Source organism: Microtus ochrogaster, chromosome 1 (assembly GCF_000317375.1).
Source record: "Microtus ochrogaster isolate Prairie Vole_2 chromosome 1, MicOch1.0, whole genome shotgun sequence".
In the NCBI taxonomy this organism is placed as follows: Eukaryota; Metazoa; Chordata; class Mammalia; order Rodentia; family Cricetidae; genus Microtus; species Microtus ochrogaster.
This window is the reverse complement of record NC_022009.1, coordinates 47,247,387-47,272,328: the sequence shown is the minus strand read 5'-3', so window position 1 is coordinate 47,272,328 and position 24,942 is coordinate 47,247,387. Positions and strand designations below refer to the sequence as shown.

At 55.0% G+C, this 24,942-nt stretch overlaps 2 protein-coding genes across 2 annotated transcripts; one reads left to right on the top strand and one right to left on the bottom strand.

Moving 5' to 3' along the window:
- Window positions 1-3,179: 3,179 nt before the first annotated feature.
- On the bottom strand, window positions 3,180-11,183 carry Trmt61a (tRNA methyltransferase 61A). Its single transcript, XM_013351192.2, has 4 exons — window positions 9,717-11,183; window positions 8,939-9,298; window positions 5,687-5,953; window positions 3,180-4,285 (listed from the first exon to the last, which is right to left on the bottom strand). The coding sequence occupies exons 2-4, from the start codon at window positions 9,267-9,269 to the stop codon at window positions 4,011-4,013; spliced, it is 873 nt and encodes a 290-aa protein (XP_013206646.1). The 5' UTR covers window positions 9,270-9,298; window positions 9,717-11,183; the 3' UTR covers window positions 3,180-4,010.
- Window positions 11,184-14,447: 3,264 nt separating this feature from the next.
- Window positions 14,448-17,365, top strand: Ckb (creatine kinase B). Its single transcript, XM_005343578.3, has 8 exons — window positions 14,448-14,545; window positions 14,796-15,003; window positions 15,193-15,347; window positions 15,425-15,557; window positions 15,692-15,863; window positions 16,456-16,579; window positions 16,709-16,898; window positions 16,979-17,365. The coding sequence occupies exons 2-8, from the start codon at window positions 14,811-14,813 to the stop codon at window positions 17,155-17,157; spliced, it is 1,146 nt and encodes a 381-aa protein (XP_005343635.1). The 5' UTR covers window positions 14,448-14,545; window positions 14,796-14,810; the 3' UTR covers window positions 17,158-17,365.
- The last annotated feature ends 7,577 nt before the right edge of the window (window positions 17,366-24,942 follow it).

Below are 24,942 nucleotides of genomic sequence, written 5' to 3'. Positions count from 1 at the left end.
AGAGAGAGAGAGAGAGAGAGAGAGAGAGAGAGAGAGAGAGAGAGAGAGAGAGAGAGAGGGAGTCTTTCTGTTCACGCCCAGGCAGAGCTAGTCAGCTTCAACACACAAGAAAGCACACCAACGCCCTGACTTTTTCTGCCATGGTCCTCATGACTCAGGGGCCCCAGAAACGCAAAGGCCATGGCAGAGCGCCTGCTGTCTGGAGCACAAAGGCACATCTGGGATGGACTAAGGATGGAACCAAATTCTCGCCTTAGATTCTGAAACAGACAAGAGAGGGCTGAGCTGGGGATAGCTCCATTGCTACAGCACGTCTCAAGCTGAACGCTCAGAATCAATGGGAAACAGACAGGTGTGGTGACAAATTTATAATCCCACTGCTAGAGAGGACACACGGGATTCCTGGCCAGCCAGTCTCACCTAAGTGGTAAGCTCCAGATCAATGAGACTCTATCTTAAAGGAGGCAGGTGGCTGTTCTCTGGCTTTCACTCACACACACACACACACACACACACGTACACATGCTTACAAGCACACATACATTTTTTATTGCCTATTTATTTTTGTGGGGGAGGGGGACAGGGATGCTTGTATGTCCCATAGGGCACACGTGGAAGTCAGATGGTTCTCTCCGTGCGCCATGCGGGTCCAGAGACTGAAGTATGCTTATCAAGTTTGGTAGCAGGAGCCTGCTTTTACCTGCTGAGCCATCTTGCCAGCTACCCCCACCCTCCACCCCCCATACACACAAGGAGGGCTTCTGGGAGCAGGCAGCATAATCACAATAGCATTTTGCAAGCTGACTGTTCGAACCATTGACATGACACTCTCAATAAGCCACGAGGCTGTCACTGTCTCATCCCCACAGAGAGATGACTCACCACCAACCTGAGGGGCATATCCAGAGACTGCACACACCCCCGTCCTGCATGCCTAAGGGCTGCTGGGTCAACTCTATAAACCTGTGGTCCCTTCCTTGGGACCCACACAGCAGAGTTGAGCCCCTGCTTTCCTCTGCTGCTCATATCTCCCACACTGTGTGCCTGGTTCAAGCATAGCCAGCTGTGAAGTAAAACTCCTCACCACTGTGGGTACAGAGCTGGGGGCATTGGGCACTGTCCTCTCCCAGATGTTCCTGTGGCCTCAGGAGCTCAGGCTGATGGAGGCCCCTCCTTAAGGAGTCTCTTATTCAACTGACCAAGCAAGAGCAGCATAGGCTGGCCCGAATACCACAAGTGTTCACCACCATCTGCCTTGGCCTCTGATGTACAAGCTGGGTAGTCTTGTTTCCCCACCAGTGTAGCATTTGCAGTGGCGGGCAGGGAGAACTTCTCCTTGGTACTGGGGTGCCCTGGCAATCTGCCTGTTCCCAGGACACAGACCAGGCTGAGACAGGAAGAGACGACAGTACAGAGGTCAGAAGGAGAGGAGAGGAGAGGGCACAGCAAGGGCAGGCTCCAGGAGACTGAGACAATGTAAGAGGCAGAGGTGTCCCCTGAACCCTTGTGCCACCCACTCAGCATCCGGAAACGCAACACTAGATGCCAGAGCCCTTGCTGGAAACCCCTCAGAGGGCAGCACATCTTGAGGCCTGGGCACAGCTCACAGGTGGCCAAAAAGGAGGCATACCCCTTAGGAGAAGCTGGCCAGGAGCGTCCAGCAAGTGAACAGGATCTGCACCTTGGGATGCATCCAGGGCCCCCAGGGTTGGTGCTTTAAGTCAGGCTCCTGCTAAGGAATTGCGCTGCTGCCCTAATCAGAGTGCAGGAGGCTGTGACCCAGGAAAAGGTCTAAGGGAGACTGAGGGCCAGAGACAGGAGTCAGGTTGGATGAAGAGTTTCTATGGTCTTGCCTGTGTCAGGTGACCACCCAGGATCGCCTGACAGGATTCACCCAACCATGGGAGTCCGACTCAGTCTTGGGGATTTCCATGCTAGACAGCCCTTAGCAAACCAGCATAGGGTGTAAGGCAAAGGATGGCTGAGCTGAACACTCCTGGCTGAGAGTGAGGAGGTCAAGTAGGGATGATTTGAGATGGCTCAGCGGTTAAGAGCACTGACTGCTCTTCCAGAGGACCCAGGTTCAATTCCCAGCAACCACATGACAACTAACAGCTGATTATAATTCCAAGATCTGACAACCTCACAAATAAATAAGGGATGATTTGCTGAGCAGTGGTGATGCACACCTTTAATTCCAGCACTCAGGAGGCAGAGACAGGCAGGTCTCTGATCTTAAGGTCATTCTGGTCTACAGAGCAAGTTCCAGGCCAATTAGGGTTACAATGAGAAACCCGCTCCATCACCAAACAAATGAGGAAGATCTGAGCAGAGCCTGAGGTACGAAGCTCAGAGCTAAGTTCTGTACATCTGAGCAGAACCTGAGGTGCGAAGCTCAGAGCTAAGTTCTGTACCAGCTGGAGCTCCAGTCTGAGCTGGGCTCAAAGGTGAACTGGGGTTGGGATAGTCCTTCAAGGCCCACAAACTATAAAAGCAGAATTTGGTTCGCCCACGGGACAGTAGGGAGATTGGGTTTTTCCAGCCTTGGCAACAGTTCCTCACCCAAGCCTTGGTAACTCCCATATGACATCCAGCCTTGTGAGCTCCATAGGGAAAAAAGATATACTGGGCCTTGCTGGCTACTGGCCTACGTGTTCCATAACGGAGCAGAGAACGCGGGGCCAGGCGGGGTGAGTGGGCCAAGGGAGCACGGCTTACAACCTTTTAGGAACTGATGGCACTGAAGCGCCTCTACACTCTCCAGTCTGGGCATTACGTTAACGCAGAGACCAGGCCCTGAGGGTACACGTGCCTCCCTAGCTGTGGAGTTTCCATCCGCAGGTGACTTACAATTGATGCTGCACAGGGAATGGGCAGCCTAGAAAGTCAGCACCGGGAACGCTGAGTTAGGAAGGGATGTGGAACAGGAGCTGCAGAGGGAAGCCTGGTGCCAAGCCAGGCCCAGTACTCCACCTCCAGGGCCAGGAGGCTGTTTCTGCAGGGGGTGGAGGTGGCCACACTTGTGCCTTTGTGAAGAGCCCTGGGCTGATGTCCTAGAGTTTGGACAGGACCCCTCGGAATAGAGAGGAAGGACAGAGGTCAGATGCCAAGTGTGGGGCAGTGGGCCTGGTACCAGCCGAAGGACAGCCCCTTCAGCAGGCGGAAGAACAGTCAATGCGGTAGGGGATAAGACAGAACATTTATTGCTCCACTAGGTATGCTCAGGGGCCAACAGGACACAGACAATTCTCCCAGAGGCTGGTTCCATGCATCAGCAGCAGACGCAGGGCAGCCCCAAGGTGACAGAGCTCCTAGGCCATGCGCCACCTCTTCCATGGCCTCTCTCTGACCCTAGCTCCAACATGGGCTTGAGAGATCACTGGAGGTGTAGACCCGCCTACTGGACTCCCTTTGCACAGGACGAGCCTAGTCCCAGAGGACAGCACATCAGGGATCCTGGGCACAAGTGCGCTCACACGTGGCCCACACAGCACTCAAGACTATGGGGTCACCTCCTTGGATCCCCAGGCCAGCCTGGCTCCAGCCCCAGGGATACAGAGGAGATAAAGGCAGGGCCAGGCTTTCTAGGTTAGCTCAACCACAGCTTGTGGCTAAGCTCTGGACCACCAGTGGTTGGAGCCTTTACCAGGGAAGGGACAGTTCACTGTCCCTGTAGGTCAGTCCAGGCTTCAAGCAGTGCCCAGGGCTTCCTCCGCCATCAGCTTGTACCATCTGGTCTCAGCAACCAGGAGAGCCTCTGGCAGAGGGGACTTCATGTTGACAACAGAGAGCCTGTGGGGAGCAGTGATGGGGCGGAGGCTTCCCTCTCAAGACAGCAATGCCTCCTTCCTGAACAGGGCCAGCCTACTCACCCCCCCTCAACTACCCAGGAGGCCCCTGTCCCCCAACCCTGCCAACTATTTCTAAACACAAGCCTCACAGGCAGTGGCTGACCATATAAGGCAGCCTCTGGCCTCCTTGCTTGTTCGTGGTATTCCTGCCCAGGCCTGCTAGCCTGGAGTCTTGGTGGCGAAAGTCAGGTAGCCAGTGTGGCCCACAGTCTCCTTCATGGGTGTGCCACTACGGAAGGGGCTGGCATCGGAGCCCGCGCTGACCTCTGAGTCATTGGCTCCCAGGTCAGGCAAGGGTAGACTGATGGTGCGCACATTGTAGACCTGCGGCAGCACCTCCAAGGTGCTGAGCTCGGTGAAGCCTCGGGCCGCCAGTGCCTGGCACGTGCGCTGGACCTGCTCGATGCACGGAGAGAAGGAGCAGAAGCGCCCACCTGCAGGAGCAAGACACGGGGTCAGAGGGCATCCACAAGCTACCCTGGACCTAAGGCTGGCTCAAGACTGCCTACAGACTGTAAGCCCTCAGACCAAGGAGCCATGCAGGGGCCTGAGGAAGCTGTAGAGCTGTGCCCTATCTGCTGGCCCATGTGGCCCTCCTCCCTGCAGGAGCCCAGGTCAGCAGCCAGGACTAAGCCCAAGATGCCTGGGTTTCCCTGGCTGCCAGCAGGCATCACTAGCCTGCCTTGTAGGAGGCAGTGGAGGGCTGGGGGTCAGGGTTGTCAGAGTCAGGCCCAAGAATAGCTCTAACAATAGGGTAGCATAGGGCGGTGTGTGGGCGGCTGCTGTCACAGGAAATTAGAGGCTGTCGGTGGCTCTTGGGAACAGGAGGGGAACAGGAGGAGCACAGTCTGAGCTCCTCCCTGCTGCCTCCCACTGGGGCAGCCCACAGGCTTCACTCAGCCTGCCCAGAGACTGTGAGACACCCTACCCGTATCTTGGCAGGGGATCATAAGCAAGTCAGGGCAGGGAAGGAGTGTGTACAGATGTCCCCAGGCCTGGTACCCACAGTGCTCCCTGACACAGGACACCTGGCAGTTATGAAGTAGTCCCCTACTGTGCCTGATGTCAGCACAGAGAGCAGGAGCCACCAGAGACAGGCAGTGCTATAAACACCAGGCATACAGAAAAGGTATGCAGATCTGGGGAAGAGCCCAGAAGAAGGGGACATGGGACAAGACCCAGGACACAGGCACAGGTGCCTCTGGCCTACTCTGTGGAGGCTCCCCTGCCCGGTTTGGACCCTGCATCAGGGCCCTTCAGATGTGGACCTCCAGGCTTCCCTCCCAGCTCCAGGCCTCCTCAGTAGACACAGGGATCTGGGCAGTGCCTGTCTCAGAGGCTCCCCCACCCTCTGCCAAGCCTGCTTCTTCTCCAGAAAAGGCAAATCCCGGGGACTCACCAGCAGTCTCTCTGGCCCAGGGCCGACCTTCTCCAGGCCTCCCCTTTGCTCCGCCTCCACAGCATCTTCCCTAAAAGGGTCCAGCTGCCCGACTCTGCAGCATGGGTGTGGAGAGTCTTCAGGAGATGGCTGGGGGCAGGGGACTGCCTATGACCTCCATATTGGATCCAGGCCTGGAGTCCTGTCTTATAAATCCTGCCTGCACTGGAGTTGCCAGGGCCTGGGACTCAGTGAGTTCCTATCTAGGCTGAAGAATGGGACCCATCTTTCCCTAACCCTGGTCTCTAGCCAGCCCAAGTCAGTCCTCACTTTGGGCCAAAAGGAGCCCTGGTCTGGCCACTTCTACTGTGTGGCCTACAGGAACCTGGAACTCCCTGGGTTCTACATGACCCAGAAGTTCAGCCCCTCACCAGCACCCTTATGAACTCCAACACACCTTCAACCTTGAGGGCATCCCAGGCATGGCCCACAGCTTCCCAGGGTGATGGGATATCCAAGAAGACAGCATCGGCCACATGGGTGACACCAAAGCCACTGCGGCACACATCCTGAGTATGCACAGTCACCCACTGGCTCACGCGATGCTCCTGGAACTCCTCCAGGGCCTTATCGGCCCGCTGCTGGTGGAACTCCACTGTGTGTAGGTGGCCAGTGGGGGCGATGCTGCGGATGATGGCATGGGAGACAGAGCCGCTGCCCGTGCCTGGCAGGACAAGACGAGAGGATTGAAGGGTCATCTGAGGACTATACCCACCCACAACAGCTCCCCATCTGGGAGGAAGAAGGTCAAACAGGCCTAAGAGGACAGCTGACCCCAGGGTCAGAGGGGTGTATCAAATCATGAGCTCTGTCTGCTCTTGGCAGCCTCGGCCCTGGGTTTGGGATACCGGGCTGTGTAGAATGGGCACAGAAAAGGACATAGGTGAGTCTGGGCAGGGCTAGCGCTGGCCTGTCCCATCCTGACCTAGCCTCTTCTAAACTGTGGCCAATCCACGAGCCTCACTGACAGCTGTCCCTCATGTTTTCTACCTCCTCCCGTGAGCTCCTTGACTCACTCAGGTTAGTGGTCAGCTCATCCTCCCCACACCTCCAACCCTGCTAAATCCACCCCCACTGCACAGGGGCAATTCTACCTGCTCTTGCTTGAGCTCATGTGATCTAAAGCAACCAGCTCCACCCTTCCCATAATGTCACCAGTCTGTCCAAAAGCCTCCACTCTTCCTTAGAAGCAGGGCTACCCTTCTTCACCTGACTTCATATGCTCGAGGACCTATGCTAGCCTGTGCCTCCACTCACCCTGTAACTGCCCCTTCCTGCTTGGTGACCATTTCCAGCAGTGTCCCCTCTTGATCCCGCTGTAGCAGGTAGCAGTACTCTTACAAAACCCCCAAACCTAAGCCGGGCAGTTGGCACACACCTTTAATCCCAGCACTTGAAAGGCAGAGGAATTGCCAGGTATACAAGAGCTAGTTCCAGGACAGTCAAGGCTACACAGAGAAACCCCGTTTCAAAAAAAACATAAAACAAAACAAAAAGGGCTGGAAAGATGGCTCAGTGGTTAAGAGCACAGACTGCTCTTCCATAGGTCCTGAGTTCAATTTCCAGCAACCACATGGTGTCTCACAACCACCTGGTAATGAGATCTGGTGCCCTCTTCTGGCGTGTGTGCACACATGAAGGCAGAATGTTGTATATATAATAAATATATAAATAAATCTTTAAAAAAAAAACAAACAAAACAAACCCTAAGCTCAAAGTTAGATCCCATCCAAGTCTGATCACTCCAAGACCCAGGAAGTGACACCCACCACAGGGGCCAGACTGTTTAGTCACCCACCATCAAGACCCACTCTGTCATCCCACCCCAAATCATCAGTGATTCCTTCTCCCGCCTCTGGGCTTCACCCACCAGGTCCCTCCCTCTTTGTTATCTGCAGACGCTGGTCCTGCCTCTGTTCCTTTGTGTGTTTTTTGTTTGTTTGTTTTTGTTTTTTCGAGACAGGGTTCTCTGTTTAATATGTGCTCTGGAACTCCCTTTGTAGATCAGGCTGGCCTCAAACTCACGAGATCTGCCTGCTTCTGCCTCTCAAGAGCTGGGCTTAAGCCGGGATTGTTGGCGCATGCCTTTAATCCCAGCACTTGGGAGGCAGAAGCAGGCAGATCTCTGTGAGTTTGAGGCCAGCCTGGTCTACAAGAGCTAGTTCCAGGACAGGCTCCAAAGCTACAGAGAAACCCTGTCTTGAAGAAGAAAAAAAAAAAAGAAAAGAAAAAGAGAAAAAGAGCTGGGCTTAAAGGCGTGCACCACCAACCACCTGGATCCTCTGTTCTTTTTATCACTGTCAATCAGATCTGTGCCTTGCACAGTGACCAGGCTTACCTTCCCATTAAAGGGCAGCTCCAGACTCCTAACAGCCCTCTGAAGGGACCCCTCTTGCCTCCCAACCTCATCTTCTATTCCTCTGCCCTTACTTCATGCCCCAGCCAGTGGCCTTCTTGACAATGCACACCAGCACTGCACCCTACCTCGACAACTTTTCTTTGGCTTTTGGTAGTAATTCATCATTTTTAACTCAAAGGTCACCTTCTCAGATCCCTGACTTTCTGAGTTTGGGGGATCCTCAACCAAGCATCCCCGATTATAAGCCTCTCACAATCAGTAGCACTGAATGGTCACCAGGCTCACTGCCTATTTTGTCTTTTTGAGGGCAGGAACTTGGGACCACATGGGAGCACAGGAGTGTGCTGACTGAAAAGGGGTGTGGGCCAGAGAGAGGCTAGTGCCTACTACAGGCCATGCAGAGAGTTGTTAGGGCTGGCGCTCAACTCTGCTGTCCACTGTCTCCCTCTGCAGGGAGAGAGCCAGGATAGGGAGAACAGGAACTGTAGTGACCCTGAACCCCAGTTTCTTAGCCCACCATAACCCACCACAAAGACACCACCAAGGCTCTAGTCACATCTGGTCCAGGACTCATCCCTGTAGGAGATACATGACAGACTGCTGCATGCAGTGGTCACAGCACCTAGGGGTGTGTGTGTGTGTGAGAGACAGCTGGCTCTCATGCACTTCTACCCCCCCTCCCGTCCTTGTCTCAGTGACGGTGTTGATAATCTTCACTGGAACTAGGTGAGGGGCTGACCGCGAGTGTGTGGGGGGCAGAATTTTCACTACAATGAGCTCTTGGGATAATCAGCCTCCTTCCAGGAAGGCCGGCAGAGAGACGAGCAGTCAGCACCTTGGCCAGCACCAAACAAGCCTGCTGCCACATCAAAGCAAGCCAGGACCCTCAGAGAGCACAGGCTGCCCCCTCTTCTTCCTCCTCCCACCCAGGTCAGTCCCCATCAGATGTCATTTCACTCCCTGCAGTCACTCCCTCCCCACCGAGTGGAGCTGCTAGAACAGAAACCAAGTGATTCAGCTCACATCTGCAAGATGGCTTGGCTGCAAACTTTTTTTTTTTTTCCCCGAGACAGGGTTTCTCTGTGTAACAGCCCTGGCTGTCCTGGAACTTGCTTTGTAGACCAAGCTGGCCTCGAACTCACAGAGATCTGTCTGCCTCTGCCTCCCTAGTGCTGGGATTAAAGATGTGTGCCACCACCTCCTAGCTGACTGCAAACTATCTTAACTGTGTGTGGGTCTGACTCCCACCTTATGTAGGTGCTGAGCTCTGAAGACACCAGAGGAGCTCACCTGATTCACAGACCACAGAACCGGGTCGCAGCTCCAGCATCATGGTGAGTAAGGCAATGTCGGTGGAGTAGAGGATCTGAGTGCGGTGGGGCAGGTTCACAGTCCAGAGTTCAGGAGTGGGGTGAAGCACATACACCCAGCCGCCTCTGCTGCAGATCACCTTGGAGCCAAATGGGCGGCCAATGAGGTCCACTGAGTGCCGCAGGACGCCATGCCGGGTCTGGGTCTGTGCCCCACGCTGCACACGCACTGCCATCATCGAGCCATGGCCCAGTGACAGGATGGCTGTGTCGCCTTCCTTGATCAGCTCCTCGTATGCCACGAAGCTCATGGTGTTAACATCTGCCAAGTGTCAGAGACCTGGAGAAGTGGTGTGTGGGCGTGAGGCGTGAAGTCAGAGGACCAGGAGGCAGGATGAGGATCTGTGGTTTAGGTAGAGGTCTGTGGGGCCCGGGTTCTGAGCAGTATGGGGCAACCCAACAGAGCTGCACCCTAGCCAGACAAATGCAGTCCTTCTAGGTCTGGAAGAACACACGAGACAGTGCACAATAGTAGAGGCCCAAGGATTCCCACACCAGAAGGACCAGAACAAAGTCCTTATTCCTCAGCTGTGAAGACGGTGGCCTCCGAGAGGCGTGCAAAGCGGGAGAGCGAAGTCACCTCCAAGCCAGGATTCCGCGGAACCCCTTCCCCGGAGTACCCCGAGCGGGATCCCGACGGCCCGGACGTTTCTCTGTACGCTCCCACCCTAGCCGCAGATGCAGGCTCCGAAACTCACCCAGTTTACACCGGCTCTGCTCCACACGTGGCTCCGCAGCGGCAGCTACACTTCCGGCGCGTCTTTGATGACGCCAACAACGCAGAGATTGCTGGGAGACTGCTCTGTCCTTTGCGCGCTCCCAGAGGATGCTTCCTGGCTGGCGTCTCCACGCCCGTGGTCTTCTGTGCATACTTGCGCGTTGCCTAAGAGATCCGAGCAGTGTGCAAAATAAAAGTCCTCTCCTCGCCAGCGGTTTGTCTGCGTGCCGCCTTTTAGGGTTGCCCAGAGCATGGAGCTTCTGCCCGCTGGATACGCCTACCCCTAAAGTGCACTTTGACAACTGTGTAACCCCAGGTCTTCCTTATTAGAGCCCACCAGAACGTTTCGTCATTGCAGTCAGCTCCGAAACACCCTGCCTGGAGCCCAGGATGAATCCTAAAAAGTGGAACCGGAGGCAGCGGTGGGACACCCAGAGACTTTGGCCAGGGCCAGGCCAAGTATAAGGAGCAGGGGTAGTCCGGAGCATTCCGCAAAAGTGGCCCTAGGCCAGGCCCTGCTATCCCTGGCATCTTGAGAGCTGGATGAACTGGGCTCACGCGTGGCCTGGGGGAGGAGCTGCTGGAGACCAGGCGGAAAGGGGAAGCTGTAGGAGTGTTTTGTCTCAGCAGAGCTGAATCAGAGCCCCCCGTGGAAAGGCTCTTCCCCGGAGTGGAGCATGAAGTGGAGAGGGGAGGAGCGCTGGGGTGGGGAGTGAAGAGCGTTCCTGCGGTCCTCAGCTAGTGGAATTGGAGGGCATGAGACTTGAGTTACTCAGAACCAGTAGCAGTGACCAACTCTGGGCTGCACTCTCCAGCCACCAGGCTACTGTAGCCTGGTAAAGTGGGGGTGGCCCGGCTCCACAAACATGCCCTTCCTAGAGTCCTGCTGGCTAGTGGGACTCCTCTGGGGCCAGACTAGGCCAGCCTGTGTGAAGGAACCCAGGTTCCTGACATTAAACCTCTCCAGGTCTCTGCCCTAGCTGGCCTTGATCTGGTAGCCAGGGAGGATAGGCTATGAGGCTTTCTTGGTCTCACAGGCTGGGAAGGCACAGCCGTTAGCTGAGACATCCCAGCCCTTGGCTCCACAGTCCCTGTTCTAGTAGGCTCCTTCACTCCCTGATGGTGCTTAGCCCAATCCACACCCTAATTGCTCCTCTGGAGAGTTAGACTTTCCACTTCTCCTTGGAGGTTCCTCTTCCCCAGCCTCTCAGCGGCATGGAAACCAGGGCTGACTATGTCTCTAGATGAGCTCAACAGGGGTTTTCCCTTGGTCCCAGCTGTCCACTGCTGTATCCCTGTCCCTCCTGTGTCCCTTCTCCGGTCCACCTTCTCAGAGCTAGCTATTGTCACGCCTAGCTTCAGCCTGGATTTTTCAAGGTGGTGCACGTCTTTGATCCCAGCACTTGGGAGGCAGAGGCAGGCGGATCTCTGTGAGTTTGAGACCAGCCTGGTCTACAAGAGCTAGGTCCAGAACAGGCTCCAAAGCTACGGAGAAACCCTGTCTCGAAAAAGAAACAAAACCCATAAAAACAAAGAGGAGTTCCCTCTGACTGGCATAGCCTCCTGTTTCACTGTGCCCTGAAGCCCCTGCCCCTCTCTTTACCCTTGCCAGCTTCCCCTTTGCATTCCACGAGCCAGGAAGCAGCGAAGCAGCAATGCACCCTGGGCACAGGACTGAGTGGCCTCTATGTGGAACCTAGAGCCTGGCTCTGTCTGTGCCTGTACTTGCCCTGCTGGGCTGGACAGTGCTCGTGAAGAAAATTCCTGGGACTCCTTTGAGGCCCCATCCAGGCCCTGAGGTCAATCACTTGGGTGATTTCTAAGGAGATGGAACCATAATTCTACTGAGTGATGTCACCAAGCTTCTTGCCCAGAAGCTGCCAAAGCAGCTACTGTGATTGCCAAGGATAGCAGAGGGCCTAGTCGGGTCTAGGCTGGATAAGCAGGCCCTGACCTTTCTCCATTGCTGTGAGGGCCTCCAGGACTTCCGAACAATGCCCCCCAAGTGGGGGGCCTCACACTGATATGTGGTCTAAAGGCTGTGAAGGGCCCTTCGTCTCTCTACCCTGATGTTGTCTCTGCTGTCTGTCCCCCAAAGTTAGGCACCCTAGGACCACTGGGGGATATCTGGGCGTCTGAGCCAGTACTTCTTTCTCTCAGCGGCCAATCTTCCTCTAGGTTTCAGTCTTAGAACGAGACCGAGGCTGAAGGTCACAGGCGCCTGTTCCAGTGCTGGGCGTGGTTCACTGCCACGGTGGACAGACTTGCAACTGCCTTCTGTTCCTCACCTTTACTAGAGTCCTGGCCTTGTCCCCGCAGGGAGATGGGAGGCAGGTAAGGGAGGAGAGGAGGCAGAGAAACTGTAAATGCTGGAGACAAAGAGGAAGTCCTGAACCCCCTACCCCCACCCAAGCCTGGACACCAAGTTTGCTTCCTCTCTATTTCTAGAAACAGACAGAAACTTGAGCACTTGGGGCTCATGCCGAACCAGTTTCCCTGAGAGGGGTAGGTTGGCAGCTGCAGATATTTCTGAGGAGGCTGAAGGGGGCATAGAATACAGGGATTATAAGCTTATGGCACACCTGCTGTCTAGCCTGGGGATTTTTTTTTGAAACAGGAGCTCATGGAGCCCAGGCTGGCTTTGAACTCCTGATCTTCCTGCCCCCACCTCCTATGTGCTGGCATAATAGGTGTTTGTCTCCACATACCTTTTTTTGGGGGGGGGGTGTCAAGGTCTCTATGTAATCCTGGCTGTCCTGAAACTCACCATGTAGACTAGGCTGGCCCTAAACTCGCAGATAATTCCACCTGCCTCTAATTCCTGAATGCTGAGATTAAAGGAGCTGGACACCACCATCCCCAGCACGTACTTTCCTATATGGGGTTGTTTTAATTGGCTTACAAAATAGTGACTTGACCTGGGCACGGTGGCTCAACCCTATAATACTAGGACTTGGGAGGCTGAGGCAGGAGGAGCCTGGTTTACAGGCTCTTGTCTCAAACAGAAGAGGTTGAAACCGGTCAAGGCAAGGGAGAGAATAGGTGGATTCACTAGTTGTCTTTGAGGACAGTGCAGCTGTGGTCCTTCATGCTGACCCAGGTAGAGGCAGGCCGGCAGGCAGGCTTTCTGCCCTGAGTTCTCTGCTCCATAGCCTTCTGCTGAAGCTCCAGCACATCATCCCTCAAGCCTGGGATTCCTGCCATCCCTCCTGCAGGCATTCTCTCAGTGTAGCCCAGCTCCAGCAGGAAGGCAGAGATCCAACCCCCTTGTGCACCTCCTTCTTGTCTTCCTTGCATCTGGCACCTGAACGGATTCTGTCAAATGCACAAGAATGAGAAGCTCTCTAGATTTTTTTCTGGAGACAGGCTTTCTATGTAGCTTTGGAGCCTGTCCTGGAACTTGCTCTTGTAGACCAGGTTGGCCTCGAACTCACAGAGATTCACCTGCCTCTGCCTCTCGAGTGCTGGGATTAAAGGTGTGTGCCACCACCACCCAGCAAGGCTCCCTAGTTTTGCACAGCCATGAGTGAGGGGGAGTGAGAGGACATTAAGCATGAAAACTTACTTCTATTTTTTACCAACGGCACCACCGCTATTCTGCACCCTTTTCCACCGACGGCTAGTGCCCTCGCTCCTCAGAGACCAGCATCAGGTCCAACAGGAACTAGTCTTTCCCACTACACATTTCCTGACCTATCTGCAGAGAAGGGACGCTGTCCTTTCTATTCTGGATTCCTAGAATTCCTGGGATTGCTAGGTCATGGAGTTAGACCATATTTCTATTATAATAAATACTGCCAAATTACTTTCCAGAAAAGATGAAGTGGCTGGCAGCTGCAGGCAGGGTGCGAATGTCTGTCTTCACAGAGGAGTTCACAGCCGGCACTGTCTGGGGTCAGCCGTGCACATTTCCTCATACTTGGGTGTGTGAGGCAGGGGAAGAGAGACTGTTTCCATGTGTTGGTTCTGATTAGTGAGCTTGTTTTTAACTGGTGCTTTCTCCACTCCGTTTGCCTGTCGACTGTGGGTACTGTCTTTGTGGGTGGGGTGGTAGGAACCGGTCTCCTGAGTTAAGGGCCAGGGGATGGAGGTTTGGATTCTCAATCTCTCACAGCTCAGTGTCTTGAATCTTTTAGGGTCTAAGTCCAAGCGTTTTGGCTCGGTTCCTCAGAGTCCGCCCAAGGTCAGAACACCCTGGGTGCTTCGGGGCTGGACCTCAGCCAGACTGCGCCTCTGGTGCTGCATCAAGAACACCCAGGAGATGCCTGCGGGCACCTTGAGGAAGGTCAGTGGCTCTGAGCCATTTCGTACCGCCTGGATGCAGTGGATGGACGCCGTACCTGATGTTAAAGACCTGGAAGCTCTCGATAGGCCCCTTGCCACCGCGGTCTGCCAGACAAGGGAGGAGGAGGGGGAAGTCAGGAGCCCCAGCACCAGCTGGCTTTCCAGACTCAGTTTCCCGCAGCGAGGCAGTGTGTGAAGCAGGTCTACCAAGAATACTTAAGGCCCTGGGGTTCTGCCTTGGGGATCCTGCGAGAGCGCCGCGGGGGATAACTAAGCTACGCGGGGTCGAGACTCGGGAACCGCTGGGGTGGGCTGCTAGGGGGTGTCAAGGGCTGCTGCCACGGACAAAGCAACGGCACCACCCCAAAGCGCGGACCAATAGAATGAATGGGCTATAAATAGCCGCCAATGGGCTGCTGGCGACGCGTCCCTTAAGAGCTCCGGAGCAGCGAGCGGCCGCCGTTCGTCTGTGCTGCGCCTGGAGCTGGTTAGGCACTTTGCATCCCCGCTCTGTTCGGCATCCTGGTGAGCGGGTCCAAGGGTCAGGGGTAGTCGCGCGGGGCGCCACGCGGAGGGGTGCGGGACTGGGGTGTCACGCGCAGCCGTGCTGCCGGGAGCGCTCACCGGACCCGCCCGGGACCAGGGATGCACGGGCGCCGGGTGCAGACCCCGCTGACCTTGGCATCGTCCTGGGGAAGCCACGGAGGTCCCGAGCGGTCTGCAGGCCCCTGGAGGATGGTGTGCAGAACTCCTCTGACCCTGCGCTTTCCTGCAGCCAGTCGCCGCCGCCATGCCCTTCTCCAACAGCCATAATACGCAGAAGCTGCGCTTCCCGGCCGAGGATGAGTTCCCTGATCTGAGCAGCCATAACAACCATATGGCCAAGGTTCTGACCCCGGAGCTGTACGCCGAGCTCCGTGCCAAGTGCACGTCAAGCGGCTTCACGTTGGACGACGCCATTCAGACTGGCGTAGACAATCCGGGTATGCACACCCCTGTAGGCGTCTGACTTCCGTCTCCCCAAGAAACCCCAGGGCAAGGGTCCCACTGCCCTTCCCTCAACCTCTGGCGGGCTGGGGTCCCCTGATCCCCTTCCCGCGCTCAGCCGCAGGGGCCTCAGCAGCTCGCTCCAGCCTGGCGGTGACGTCACTGTCGCCGCGCCCCTCCCCCAGGCCACCCGTACATCATGACGGTGGGTGCAGTGGCGGGCGACGAGGAGACTTACGTCGTGTTCAAGGACCTCTTCGACCCCATCATTGAGGACCGGCATGGCGGCTACCAGCCCAGCGATGAGCACAAGACTGACCTCAACCCCGACAATCTGCAGGTGCGGGGCTGCCGGATAAGGGCGTGATGGGGAGAGGGGCCTCGGGGCTCACTCCCTCCATCATTTTGCGTCCTCAGGGCGGCGATGACCTGGACCCCAACTACGTGCTGAGCTCGCGGGTGCGCACGGGCCGCAGCATCCGCGGCTTCTGTCTCCCCCCGCACTGTAGCCGCGGGGAGCGCCGCGCCATCGAGAAGCTGGCAGTAGAAGGTAGGGGTCTGGTATCTGCCATAGAGCAGCTGGGACAGAGAGGGTCAAAGGTCCAGCCTCTCGTGCGCGGGGATACACTGTTTGGGGCCGAGCACTTGCCCGCCCACCCGAGACTTGAATCCTGCACTCTGCAGCCCTATCCAGCCTGGACGGAGACCTGTCAGGCAAGTACTACGCGCTCAAGAGCATGACCGAAGCGGAGCAACAGCAGCTCATCGACGACCACTTCCTCTTCGATAAGCCTGTGTCGCCTCTGCTGCTGGCCTCCGGCATGGCCCGCGACTGGCCGGATGCTCGCGGTATATGGTACGAGCCCCCCCCCCCCGTCCCCCGGAGGGTGGAGCCGGGCCTGAGCTCACTGTTCCGTGCGCAGAGTCACGCTGTCCCAGCCCTCCTCCTTGCAGGTGACCTTGATCCCGCAGGTGTGTGAGAACCTGCGCTGCGGGAGGCCGCAGTCTCCAGGGATTTATAAGGGTTGTGACTAGTCTCTCGGGAGCCGGTGCTTCTTGTTTTCTCTCCTCCTTCTCACTCCCATACCCCGCCGGGATTCTGCCAGGTGCCAGTGACGCAAAAGCCTCCGCACCCGTCCGGGCAGGGCTCCTACTCCTGCGGACTGTGAGGGCGGAGGCGTGCTTCCTCCGGGGGGCTGCTCCGCCTGCTTCAGTCCCTTGCTTGCCACACACCACGTGATTGGTGCCCTTTTCGCCCTGCCTTCCTACAGTGTTGCTGGGATGGGAGTCTTGGCGACAGCCCACACTGCTGTACCTCTCTAGAATAAGCACCTCCGTGACTTTGGAAGCTCTCTTTTGTTTGAGGGTCACCCATACGGTGTCGTTTTGGATGTGATCTAAGACCATATTCTGGGAGGGTGTTTGGCTTGACTGAACCCCTTCCCCAGGCACAATGACAATAAGACTTTCCTGGTGTGGATCAACGAGGAGGACCACCTGCGGGTCATCTCCATGCAGAAAGGGGGCAACATGAAGGAAGTGTTCACCCGATTCTGCACTGGCCTCACCCAGGTCAGGCCTGGTGCCCACACTCTAGGGGCTTGGTTCCTGGGAGGGGTTGGGGCAGAATCCACATCTCCCCGCGTTCCTTGGGGCTTCCAGCCAGGTTTCCCCTCTGAACTCTCCCTTCCCCACCTCCAGATTGAAACCCTCTTCAAGTCCAAGAACTATGAGTTCATGTGGAACCCTCACCTGGGCTACATCCTCACGTGCCCATCGAACCTGGGCACTGGCCTGCGGGCAGGTGTGCACATCAAGCTGCCCCACCTGGGCAAGCATGAGAAGTTCTCCGAGGTGCTCAAGCGGCTGCGGCTTCAGAAGCGAGGCACAGGTGAGCGGCAGGCAGCACAGGTGAGGGGGCAGAGGGTTCAGGTTTTCTCGGTCCTGCTGACCTGTCTTCCCCCTCCCTAGGCGGTGTGGATACTGCTGCTGTTGGTGGAGTTTTCGATGTCTCCAACTCGGACCGCCTAGGCTTCTCGGAGGTGGAGCTGGTGCAGATGGTGGTGGACGGAGTGAAGTTACTCATTGAGATGGAGCAGCGGCTTGAGCAGGGTCAGCCTATCGATGACCTTATGCCTGCCCAGAAGTGAAGCCTGGCCCTCACCGTCACCAGCCTGCTGCTTCCTCCTAATACCCGGGCAGTGCCCGCCATGCATCCCTGATGTTTGCCGCCGCGGCTGAGCCCTTTAGCCTCGCTGTAGAGACTTCCGTCGTCCTGCGTAGAGTTTATTTTTTTGATGGCTAAGCTGTTGCTGACACTGAAATAAACTAGGGTTTGGCCTGCCCTATGTCTCATGAGTTGTGCCTCTCCTTTCCTAGGGACAGTGACATGGGTGAGTGGCCTGGCTGGCCATTTGTGTCAACTGGAAGATGGCATATTAGTCATAGAAGATACAGGATGGAGAGGGAGGGAGGGAGGTGCTCTCTCAAGACTTTCAGTGCCAGCCTGAGCATCTAAGGACACTCCGTTTTGCAGGGTGGAGCCTAGCATTTCCTCAGCTCCAGCCAGAGGAGGGAGTCAGAAACTTGACCCGCTCCCAGTTCCTTTCTGCTGTCTTCCCGGCAGCCTGAAAATCCAAAGTTCCACCCCTTGCTTCCTCTCCCCTCCAGGCCCCACCCTTCTCCAACACCTCCTCCAGCCTCCAGCCTCTTCTTCGGGATGCTCAGCGGCCTCCTCTTGGTCCCTGAGCCCAGCCCTCTAGCCCCATGCAGACTGCAGCAGGGTCCTCCCAGTCCACTCCCTTTTATTTACAGCTTGTTCTCCAGGGCCCCGATGGTTGGGAGGAGACACTCATGCTCCCATTCATCTGGCTTTTGTGCCCCGCCATCTAGGAGACAGAGTAACTCTGCTATGACCTATCATGGACAAGTCAAGGGGAAGGAATTCCAAGGCCCTGGACAGAAGACTGGGCTGTCTAAAGAGCCATCTTCCCGGTGGCCTATCCTGGCTGGGCTTCATGAAGGGATCTGGCCCACATTTGAAAGTGAGAAAGGACATCAACCCAGGGGCTGGAACTATGGTTCCCACCCACGCAGCGCCTCCTCCAAAATGAGTCTTGTGCTGCCACCTACTGGTCGCTGTCACTACATGCTTGTCCACTAAAGATCCACGGACATTGGAACATGGTAAACTCATCCACCTCGTTGGGTAGGCTGGGCGCAAGGCAAGGCAGGTCCCCTGGGAGTGCTCCTCTCCTCGGATGTCCTAATTAGTTCCTAGCTGGCACTTTTGTCAAGAAGGCCGGGGGCCTAGGCTAGACCAGGATGGGGGCTGGCATCAACTCAGCTTTGATGTCCTCCAGCCAGTGGCTGGCCCAGCCACGCTGCAGGCTTCAGTCTGGTGACAAGAAGCGGTCCTTCGACCACCTCCATGGACAAAGCAGGGAAGGATGCAGGCAGGGTCAGTAGGCACAGGGGGACATGTATGGCCAAATCACTCCATGTCTGCTGTTACAACCTCAAAAACAAAAACAGAACGGCAGGAGGCAGGAACACAGTACCCCTGCAGTGTGGTTCAGCTTCCTATAACTGCCTGGAACACTGCCCTTCCTCCTTCCCCTTGAACTCGGAAGACAGACTGTGTCCCACTGGAAGTGGGCAGAGCACTGAGCATCCCTCTCCCCACCCAGACCCTAAGGATCCGGAGAACTACAGTTGGGAACCCAACTCTGTCTATGCATGCCTCACTGCACATCCAGGAAGACCCCAGTGGGCAGAATTTAGCCTGAAAAGATTTTGAACCTCAGGATTCTCCTGGTATCTGGGCTTTCCTACGTACCTCAAACTCTTCCAGCCAGCAGGAGAATTTGGGTGCTTGCGTTCCCTCTGCTCTGTGCTGCATGTTTCACTGTAAGCAGCACTGGAGCTGGGGCTGAAGCAGGGTTTGTATGCATGCCACTCTGATGGCTCCATCTGCCTGCCTGCGCTCACCAAACAGCCCTTCTTTTCCTCTGGATTTGAGAGTCAAATGAATTCACTGAGCCTGGCTTCGCCCTGCTGGGATGGAACCTGGGGGTGGATGCAAGGAGGAAGGCACCGTGCGTCTAGGCGGCAGGGGTGGGGCACCTGGGTCACACTAAGCACCCCCCCCCCCCCCCCGCACACCTGGGAATGCCCTGATTTCTTGCCAGGAACAGCCAGAGAAGAATTTCAAGTTGGAGCCACCAGCACTGCTTGGGGTTGTCCTTTGATAGGGATGAGGGATGAGTGCTCTGTCCACCGAGACTCTTTAAGTGGGGTTCCTAGCCTCCAATCACCCACGCTAACAGAACCCCTCCCCCAAGCCCACCTTGGCGCTGAGAGAATTTCTAGACACTGACTAGGAAGACTGTAAGCCTACAGAAATAACCAGGAGACACAACTGCTTAGAGTAGGAAAGAACTGGTCAGGGCTGTTTACCTGCAAAGAGCCCAGCCAACCCCAACCCCCGACTTTGCTCCGGCAAACTTCACACTCACTGGCGTACGGACAGGCTGAGGAAGCAGAGAGGCAAGCACGGGTTATAAAACAGCTCATACCAAGATCCCACACAGATTATGTATGGAAAAACCCCCAGAACAGTCGTCGGCTGTGGGTGGTGGGGGAACAGGTGATTTCCTTCTTTATACTTCTTTTTCCAAATTTCCTTCAGTGAACATGCACTGCTTATATAAGGCAATGCTTTTCACCTTGGTGAGTTCAAACTCGGGCCTTTGCACACGCTAGATAAAGTGCTCTGCCACTGGGCGACACCCCCAGCCCTCTCTTGCCCCCAGCGAGCGGCAGCTGGGATTATGGATGTGCGCTACTGTGCCTTTTGCGGTGCAGTGTTTAGGATTAAACTAAGGGCTTTGTATTACTAGTTAGAGATCTGCTGACTGAGCTATTGCCCCAGCCCCACCCCAGTAAAATTGGGAGTATTGTCCCTTTTTCTTCTATTTATATTCTAAGAATTTAATGTATCACAGTTGGTAGGTAGTCCATTAAAACAGTACCAGGAAGGAATCCACTGCCACCCTATTCTGATGGGGAAACTGAGGCTCAGAAAAGCCTCATTCTAGGTCAAGTGGAGCTCAGTTAAGCCTAGTCATGGGCTTACTTCCCCTGCTTTTTAACTTTGGGGCTTTCAGGACTCTCAGGGGTGGGTCCTGCTTCTCCCAATAGTAATTTAGAAGGCTGCAATTGCCTGCAGGGTTCCTTACACTGCACTTCTTCCTGACTAGCCTGGTACTTAGCAAGCCTCCCAGGTGTCCAAGGCACTCACAGGGTTGCAGGTTAACTCTCTCTTCCACAGTGACAACCTAAGAAGCTAAGACCCACGATGGGTCAGGCAACTTCCCACTTCACTTCAGCACTGCTCTCTGCTTTGCTGAGGACACAGCAAGGGTTTTGGCTGGGGCTCACATCCTAACTCCCACACCTCGTCAGATATAGTTCCCACTTAAAGATGGTGTGGTGTGGTGTGGTGCGTGCGTGCGTGCGTGACACGCACCTTTAGCCACGGCAGGTGGATCTGAGTTCCAGGCCAGCCAGGACTCTTAAGTACTGTTGGCTTATGGTAGCCTGGTAGGACAACGCTTTGGTCCTTAGCTTGAGTAGGTGCTAAGAATGACATTCAAGCAGCCACCTTGAGACGCAAGTATGAAGCATGCACGTGGCAGGTGGGATCCTGTTTGTACCACCTAGTCACTAGGTCCTAGTGGGAACTTGTATGGGGCCTAAACCACTCCAGGGAGAGATCAACTGGGACCGGCGGTCCAGAGCTCTCCACAGCAGCCTCACCGCAGAGCAGGTCAGGCCTGGGGGCACTGGGGTTGGAATGTGGACGGAATGGAGGCAGACCAGGCTCTGGGTGGCCCCAGGCCTATCTACTCTTAAATGACTCACTAGGTTGGGCTGATGGTGTCAGGCTGTCCAGTGGCTTTGTGTCCACCTCACAGCAGGGCTCCATTTTGCATATTCTACTGGGCTTATACCGGCAAAGTGGTCCTGCTCCAGTGCATTCTGAAGCTGCCTCACTGTTCCCTTTAGCTTGTGTGCTTGGCCACTTCCTTTTCCTCATGCTGACCATGCCAAGGGTCTTCCAAAACAAATCTGTTCCACTGAAAAATGCCTCTGCCTACTCAGCAGCCCTGTGCATGTGGAGGGGACTCGGATGAACCCGATGTTCAGACAGAAGGGCAGCTCATCCCAGCCAGACCTGGAGCTGTGGACTCTGGCCTGCCAGGGACCACCTGCGCTGCTGCCTGAGAGAGGCCTCACCTCTTCCTCAGTCCTGGAGAGAAGGGGCCAGGCGCTGCTTTTCTCTGGCCTCCAGTCAAGGATGACACGACTTTGCTTCTTTAGCAGAGTCTCAGTGTTTGCTTAAATCCACTCTGTAATGCAACCCTGCAAAATGTGTGGTACACTTCCTGCCACCAGGACAAAAGGACATGCAGCAGGGTGACAGGGTCTGTTCCCTAGGACTCATAGGATGGGGGAGGGGTGTGGCTAGTGGGCAGGGAGCGGCAGGTACAGGCCCAGAACGCCAAGGTAGTCTGAAATGGGCCTCCTGAGGTTGGAGGCTCCTGCTCTAAGGCTCCTCTACCCAGGACTTCTGGGGACTGTGCCAATGAAAATAACTATCTGCTGCTTCCATGACTGCTTTGAGAATGTGTCTGCATGGCCCACGCCTGCTGGCAACTCCCTCGAGGAGGCAAGCCAGTGCAAATCTTGCTTTAGAAGGCGTGGCAGAGTCAGGCTGCATGTCAGGCCTTTCTTCCAGATCTCTGGAGCCAGTCATCCCCTACAGTGAGGTCTGTCTTGGTCTGGGAATGGCACATATATTCCCCAAGGAGCCAGGTCACTCCGTAGTGAAGTCCTGAGGATGGAGTACCCTAAGAAGTGCATTGTCTCAGATATACCCTACCGGGGACTCGCTGGTGTCGGGAGATGAGCTGGGCTCTGTGCTGCCTTCCCACCTATGGCTCCTCCCTCTTCCGCTGCACTCCCTGTGCCTGTCATCTCTGCCTTTGTCTTACTGGTGCTACCCTTTGGCCTCCTACAAGACCCAGTCTGTCCCTCTCTGCCTGGACACTGAGCTTCTCAACAATAGGGGAGTCTACACCTTGTCCATTTTTGCACCTCTAAGATCAGCACGAGGTATTCCAGAGTAGCCCCTCCCTCAAATCAACAGAGATACATTATGTGACTGACAAAGGGCCCTGAGCAGTTAACCATTCCCTCCCCCTCCCAATCTTCTGATTTGAACTTAATCTTCAATACTTAAGTCCTGATTACAGCAAAGTCTGGGGCAGTGCAGGAAGCAGATGTCCAGCTTCCCGAGCCCTGAACAACACTGAGGGTACAGCACTGAAGGTGTGACAGGAGGGGCCGAGATCCCAGGATGGGACGATGGCTTAGCTCTGGAGAGTAAGGACAGCTGGGTGTGGTCAGTCAGCAAGAGTCACAGTAGCATTCGCTTCTCGTTTACTTATGTGCATTGGTGTTTTGCCAGGGGTGTTGGGTCCCCTGGAACTGGAGTCACAGGCAGTTGTGAGCTGCCATGTGGGTTCTTTGAATTGAACCTGGGTCCTCTGGAAGGGCAGTCAGTGTTCTTAACCACTGAGTTATCTCTCTAGCCTCCTTGTTTCTCTTTTTAAAATATATTTTATGTGTCTGTGTGCCATGTGTGCAAGTGCTTGCAGAGGCCAGAAGGGGGCACTGGACACAGTGGATGGAGATGCAGCTGAGGCTGTCTGATGTGGGTGCCAGGAACTCAGCTTCCCTCAAGAAGCAGCAATTGCTCTTAGTTGCTGAGCAATCTTTCCAGCCCATTTATTCCTCGTTCTAGTGAGGCTCCACAAGGTCCCAATTTACCAATGGCCAGGAGTCACAAGATGAGTATCCAGGGTTCTCGGAAAATAAGGAGCTCTGGGCTTGCAACCAATCAGTTTACCCACACTGACATAAGAAGACCCACAGCCAAGCAAAGTCAGTGCCAGGGGAAAAACCATTATGTGGCATGTTTCCTTGGCCACAGATTGTTGGGGTCTAGTCCATACCCCAAGGTGAGCCCTTGGGACAGATGAGGCTTTCCCATGGAGGAGAATCATGGTTTGTGATGTGAGGAAGCACTGGCTCCTCCAACTGCCCAAGGCCGAGGCTTACTACTTTTTCACAGGCTGAGATCCAAATGGTAGCTGGGAGATGGTGGCACGTGCCTTTAATCTCAGTACCTGGGAGGCAGAGGCAGACAAACCTCTGAGTTCTAGGCCAGCCTGGTCTACAGAGTAAGTTCCAGGACAGCCAGGGCTACACAGAGAAACCCTGTCTCACCCCCGCCACACACCTAAAGAAAGAAATCCAATGGGACAAGACCCCTGAGATGGGAGATAAAAAGCAGTGCCCTAGATATGGTCACTCATACTGTAACTCCCATATTTAGGTAGACTGAATTAGGTTTGGGATTAGAAAAGCTACACGTTGAGTTCCAGCACAACATGGGCTAAAATCTGTCTCAAAATACAAACAAAAGCCGGGCAGTGGTGGCACACATCTTTAATCCCAGCACTCGGCTCTCTGTGAGTTCGAGGCCTGGTCTTTTTTTTTTTTTTTTTTAAAGATTTATTTATTTATTATGCATACAGTGTTCTGCCTGCATGTCTTTTTTTTTTTTCCCCCCCCCGAGACAGGGTTTCTCTGTGGCTTTGGAGCCTGTCCTGGCACTAGCTCTGTAGACCAGGCTGGTCTCGAATTCACAGAGATCCGCCTGCCTCTGCCTCCCGAGTGCTGGGATTAAAAGCGTGCGCCACCATCGCCCGGCCTGCCTGCATGTCATAAGAGGGTACCAGATCTCACCATAGATGGCCGTGAGCCACCATGTGGCCGCCAGGAACTGAACTCAGGACCCCCGGAAGAGCAGCCAGCGCTCCCAACCCCCAAGCCATCTCTCCAGCCCCAGCCTGGTCTTAAAGAGCTAGTTTCAGGACAGGCTTCAAAGCTACGGAAGAACCCTGTCTTGAAAGACCAACCAACCAACCAACCAAACAAACAAATAAAAACAAAAGTAAAGAAACCCAGGGCTTGGCATGGTGGTACACACCTTTATCTCAGTATTTGGGAAACAGAGGCAGGAGATGTGAATTTCAGGCCAGCCAGCTAGCCAAGGCCTGCTGACAAACCCTATCTCAAAAATCAAAGCAACAGCCAGGGAGTGGTGGCACAAGCCTTTAATCCCAGCACTTGGGAGGCAGAGGCAGGTGGATTTCTGTGAGTTTGAGGCCAGCCTGGTCTACAAGAGCTAGTTCCAGGACAGGCTCTAAAGCTACAGAGAAACCCTGTCTCGAAAAACTAAAAAAAAGAAAAAAAAATCAAAGCAACAATCATAACAAAACCCCAGAATGTAAAACAAGGTAGAAAACAAAGGACCATTCTTACCTAGCTGTGAGCCATGAGTTACAGTAATGACTAGCCTGGCAAAGCACACCCATGTGTGTGATAGTAGCACACATGTTACAGGGGTAACAAACTGAAATATTTAAAAATTAAGCCAGGTACTGTTGTGTACACCTTCAATCCCATAGGATGCAGAGACAGTAAGATCTCTTTGAGTTTGAAGCAAGCCTGATCAATATAGTAAAACTCTCAAAATAAAAAGCAAACAGTAACAGCAAAATCAACAAAAGATCAGGCAGTTTGGGGGAGTCGAAGCCACAATCCCATTCAACACCGTGGCTGTATTCGCAGGCCAGCCTCTGGGTCTCCGCCCACTCTGCCCCACAGGAAGGGCTCTGATGGCTGGAGGTCAGTAGATTAGAGGGTTTAGCTGACCCCACAGCTGTGCCTGTCTGGGGAGGAACGGCCATGGGGGGGGGGGGGGGGATGAAACCCAGCCAAAGACTGTCATGCCTTTTGAG

What these genes read in the sequence shown, in the direction of transcription:
- Trmt61a (XM_013351192.2), bottom strand. Translation starts at nt 9,269, where the DNA reads ATGAGCTTCGTGGCATACGAGGAGCTGATCAAGGAAGGCGACACAGCC. An exon ending in TTCTGTGGTCTGTGAATCAG is followed by an intron (nt 5,954 to 8,938) that starts GTGAGCTCCTCT and finishes TTGTCCTGCCAG; the next exon opens with GCACGGGCAGCGGCTCTGTC. An exon ending in GGATGCCCTCAAGGTTGAAG is followed by an intron (nt 4,286 to 5,686) that starts GTGTGTTGGAGT and finishes TTGCTCCTGCAG; the next exon opens with GTGGGCGCTTCTGCTCCTTC.
- Ckb (XM_005343578.3), top strand. Translation starts at nt 14,811, where the DNA reads ATGCCCTTCTCCAACAGCCATAATACGCAGAAGCTGCGCTTCCCGGCC. An exon ending in GACTGGCGTAGACAATCCGG is followed by an intron (nt 15,004 to 15,192) that starts GTATGCACACCC and finishes CCCCTCCCCCAG; the next exon opens with GCCACCCGTACATCATGACG. An exon ending in CGAGAAGCTGGCAGTAGAAG is followed by an intron (nt 15,558 to 15,691) that starts GTAGGGGTCTGG and finishes TGCACTCTGCAG; the next exon opens with CCCTATCCAGCCTGGACGGA.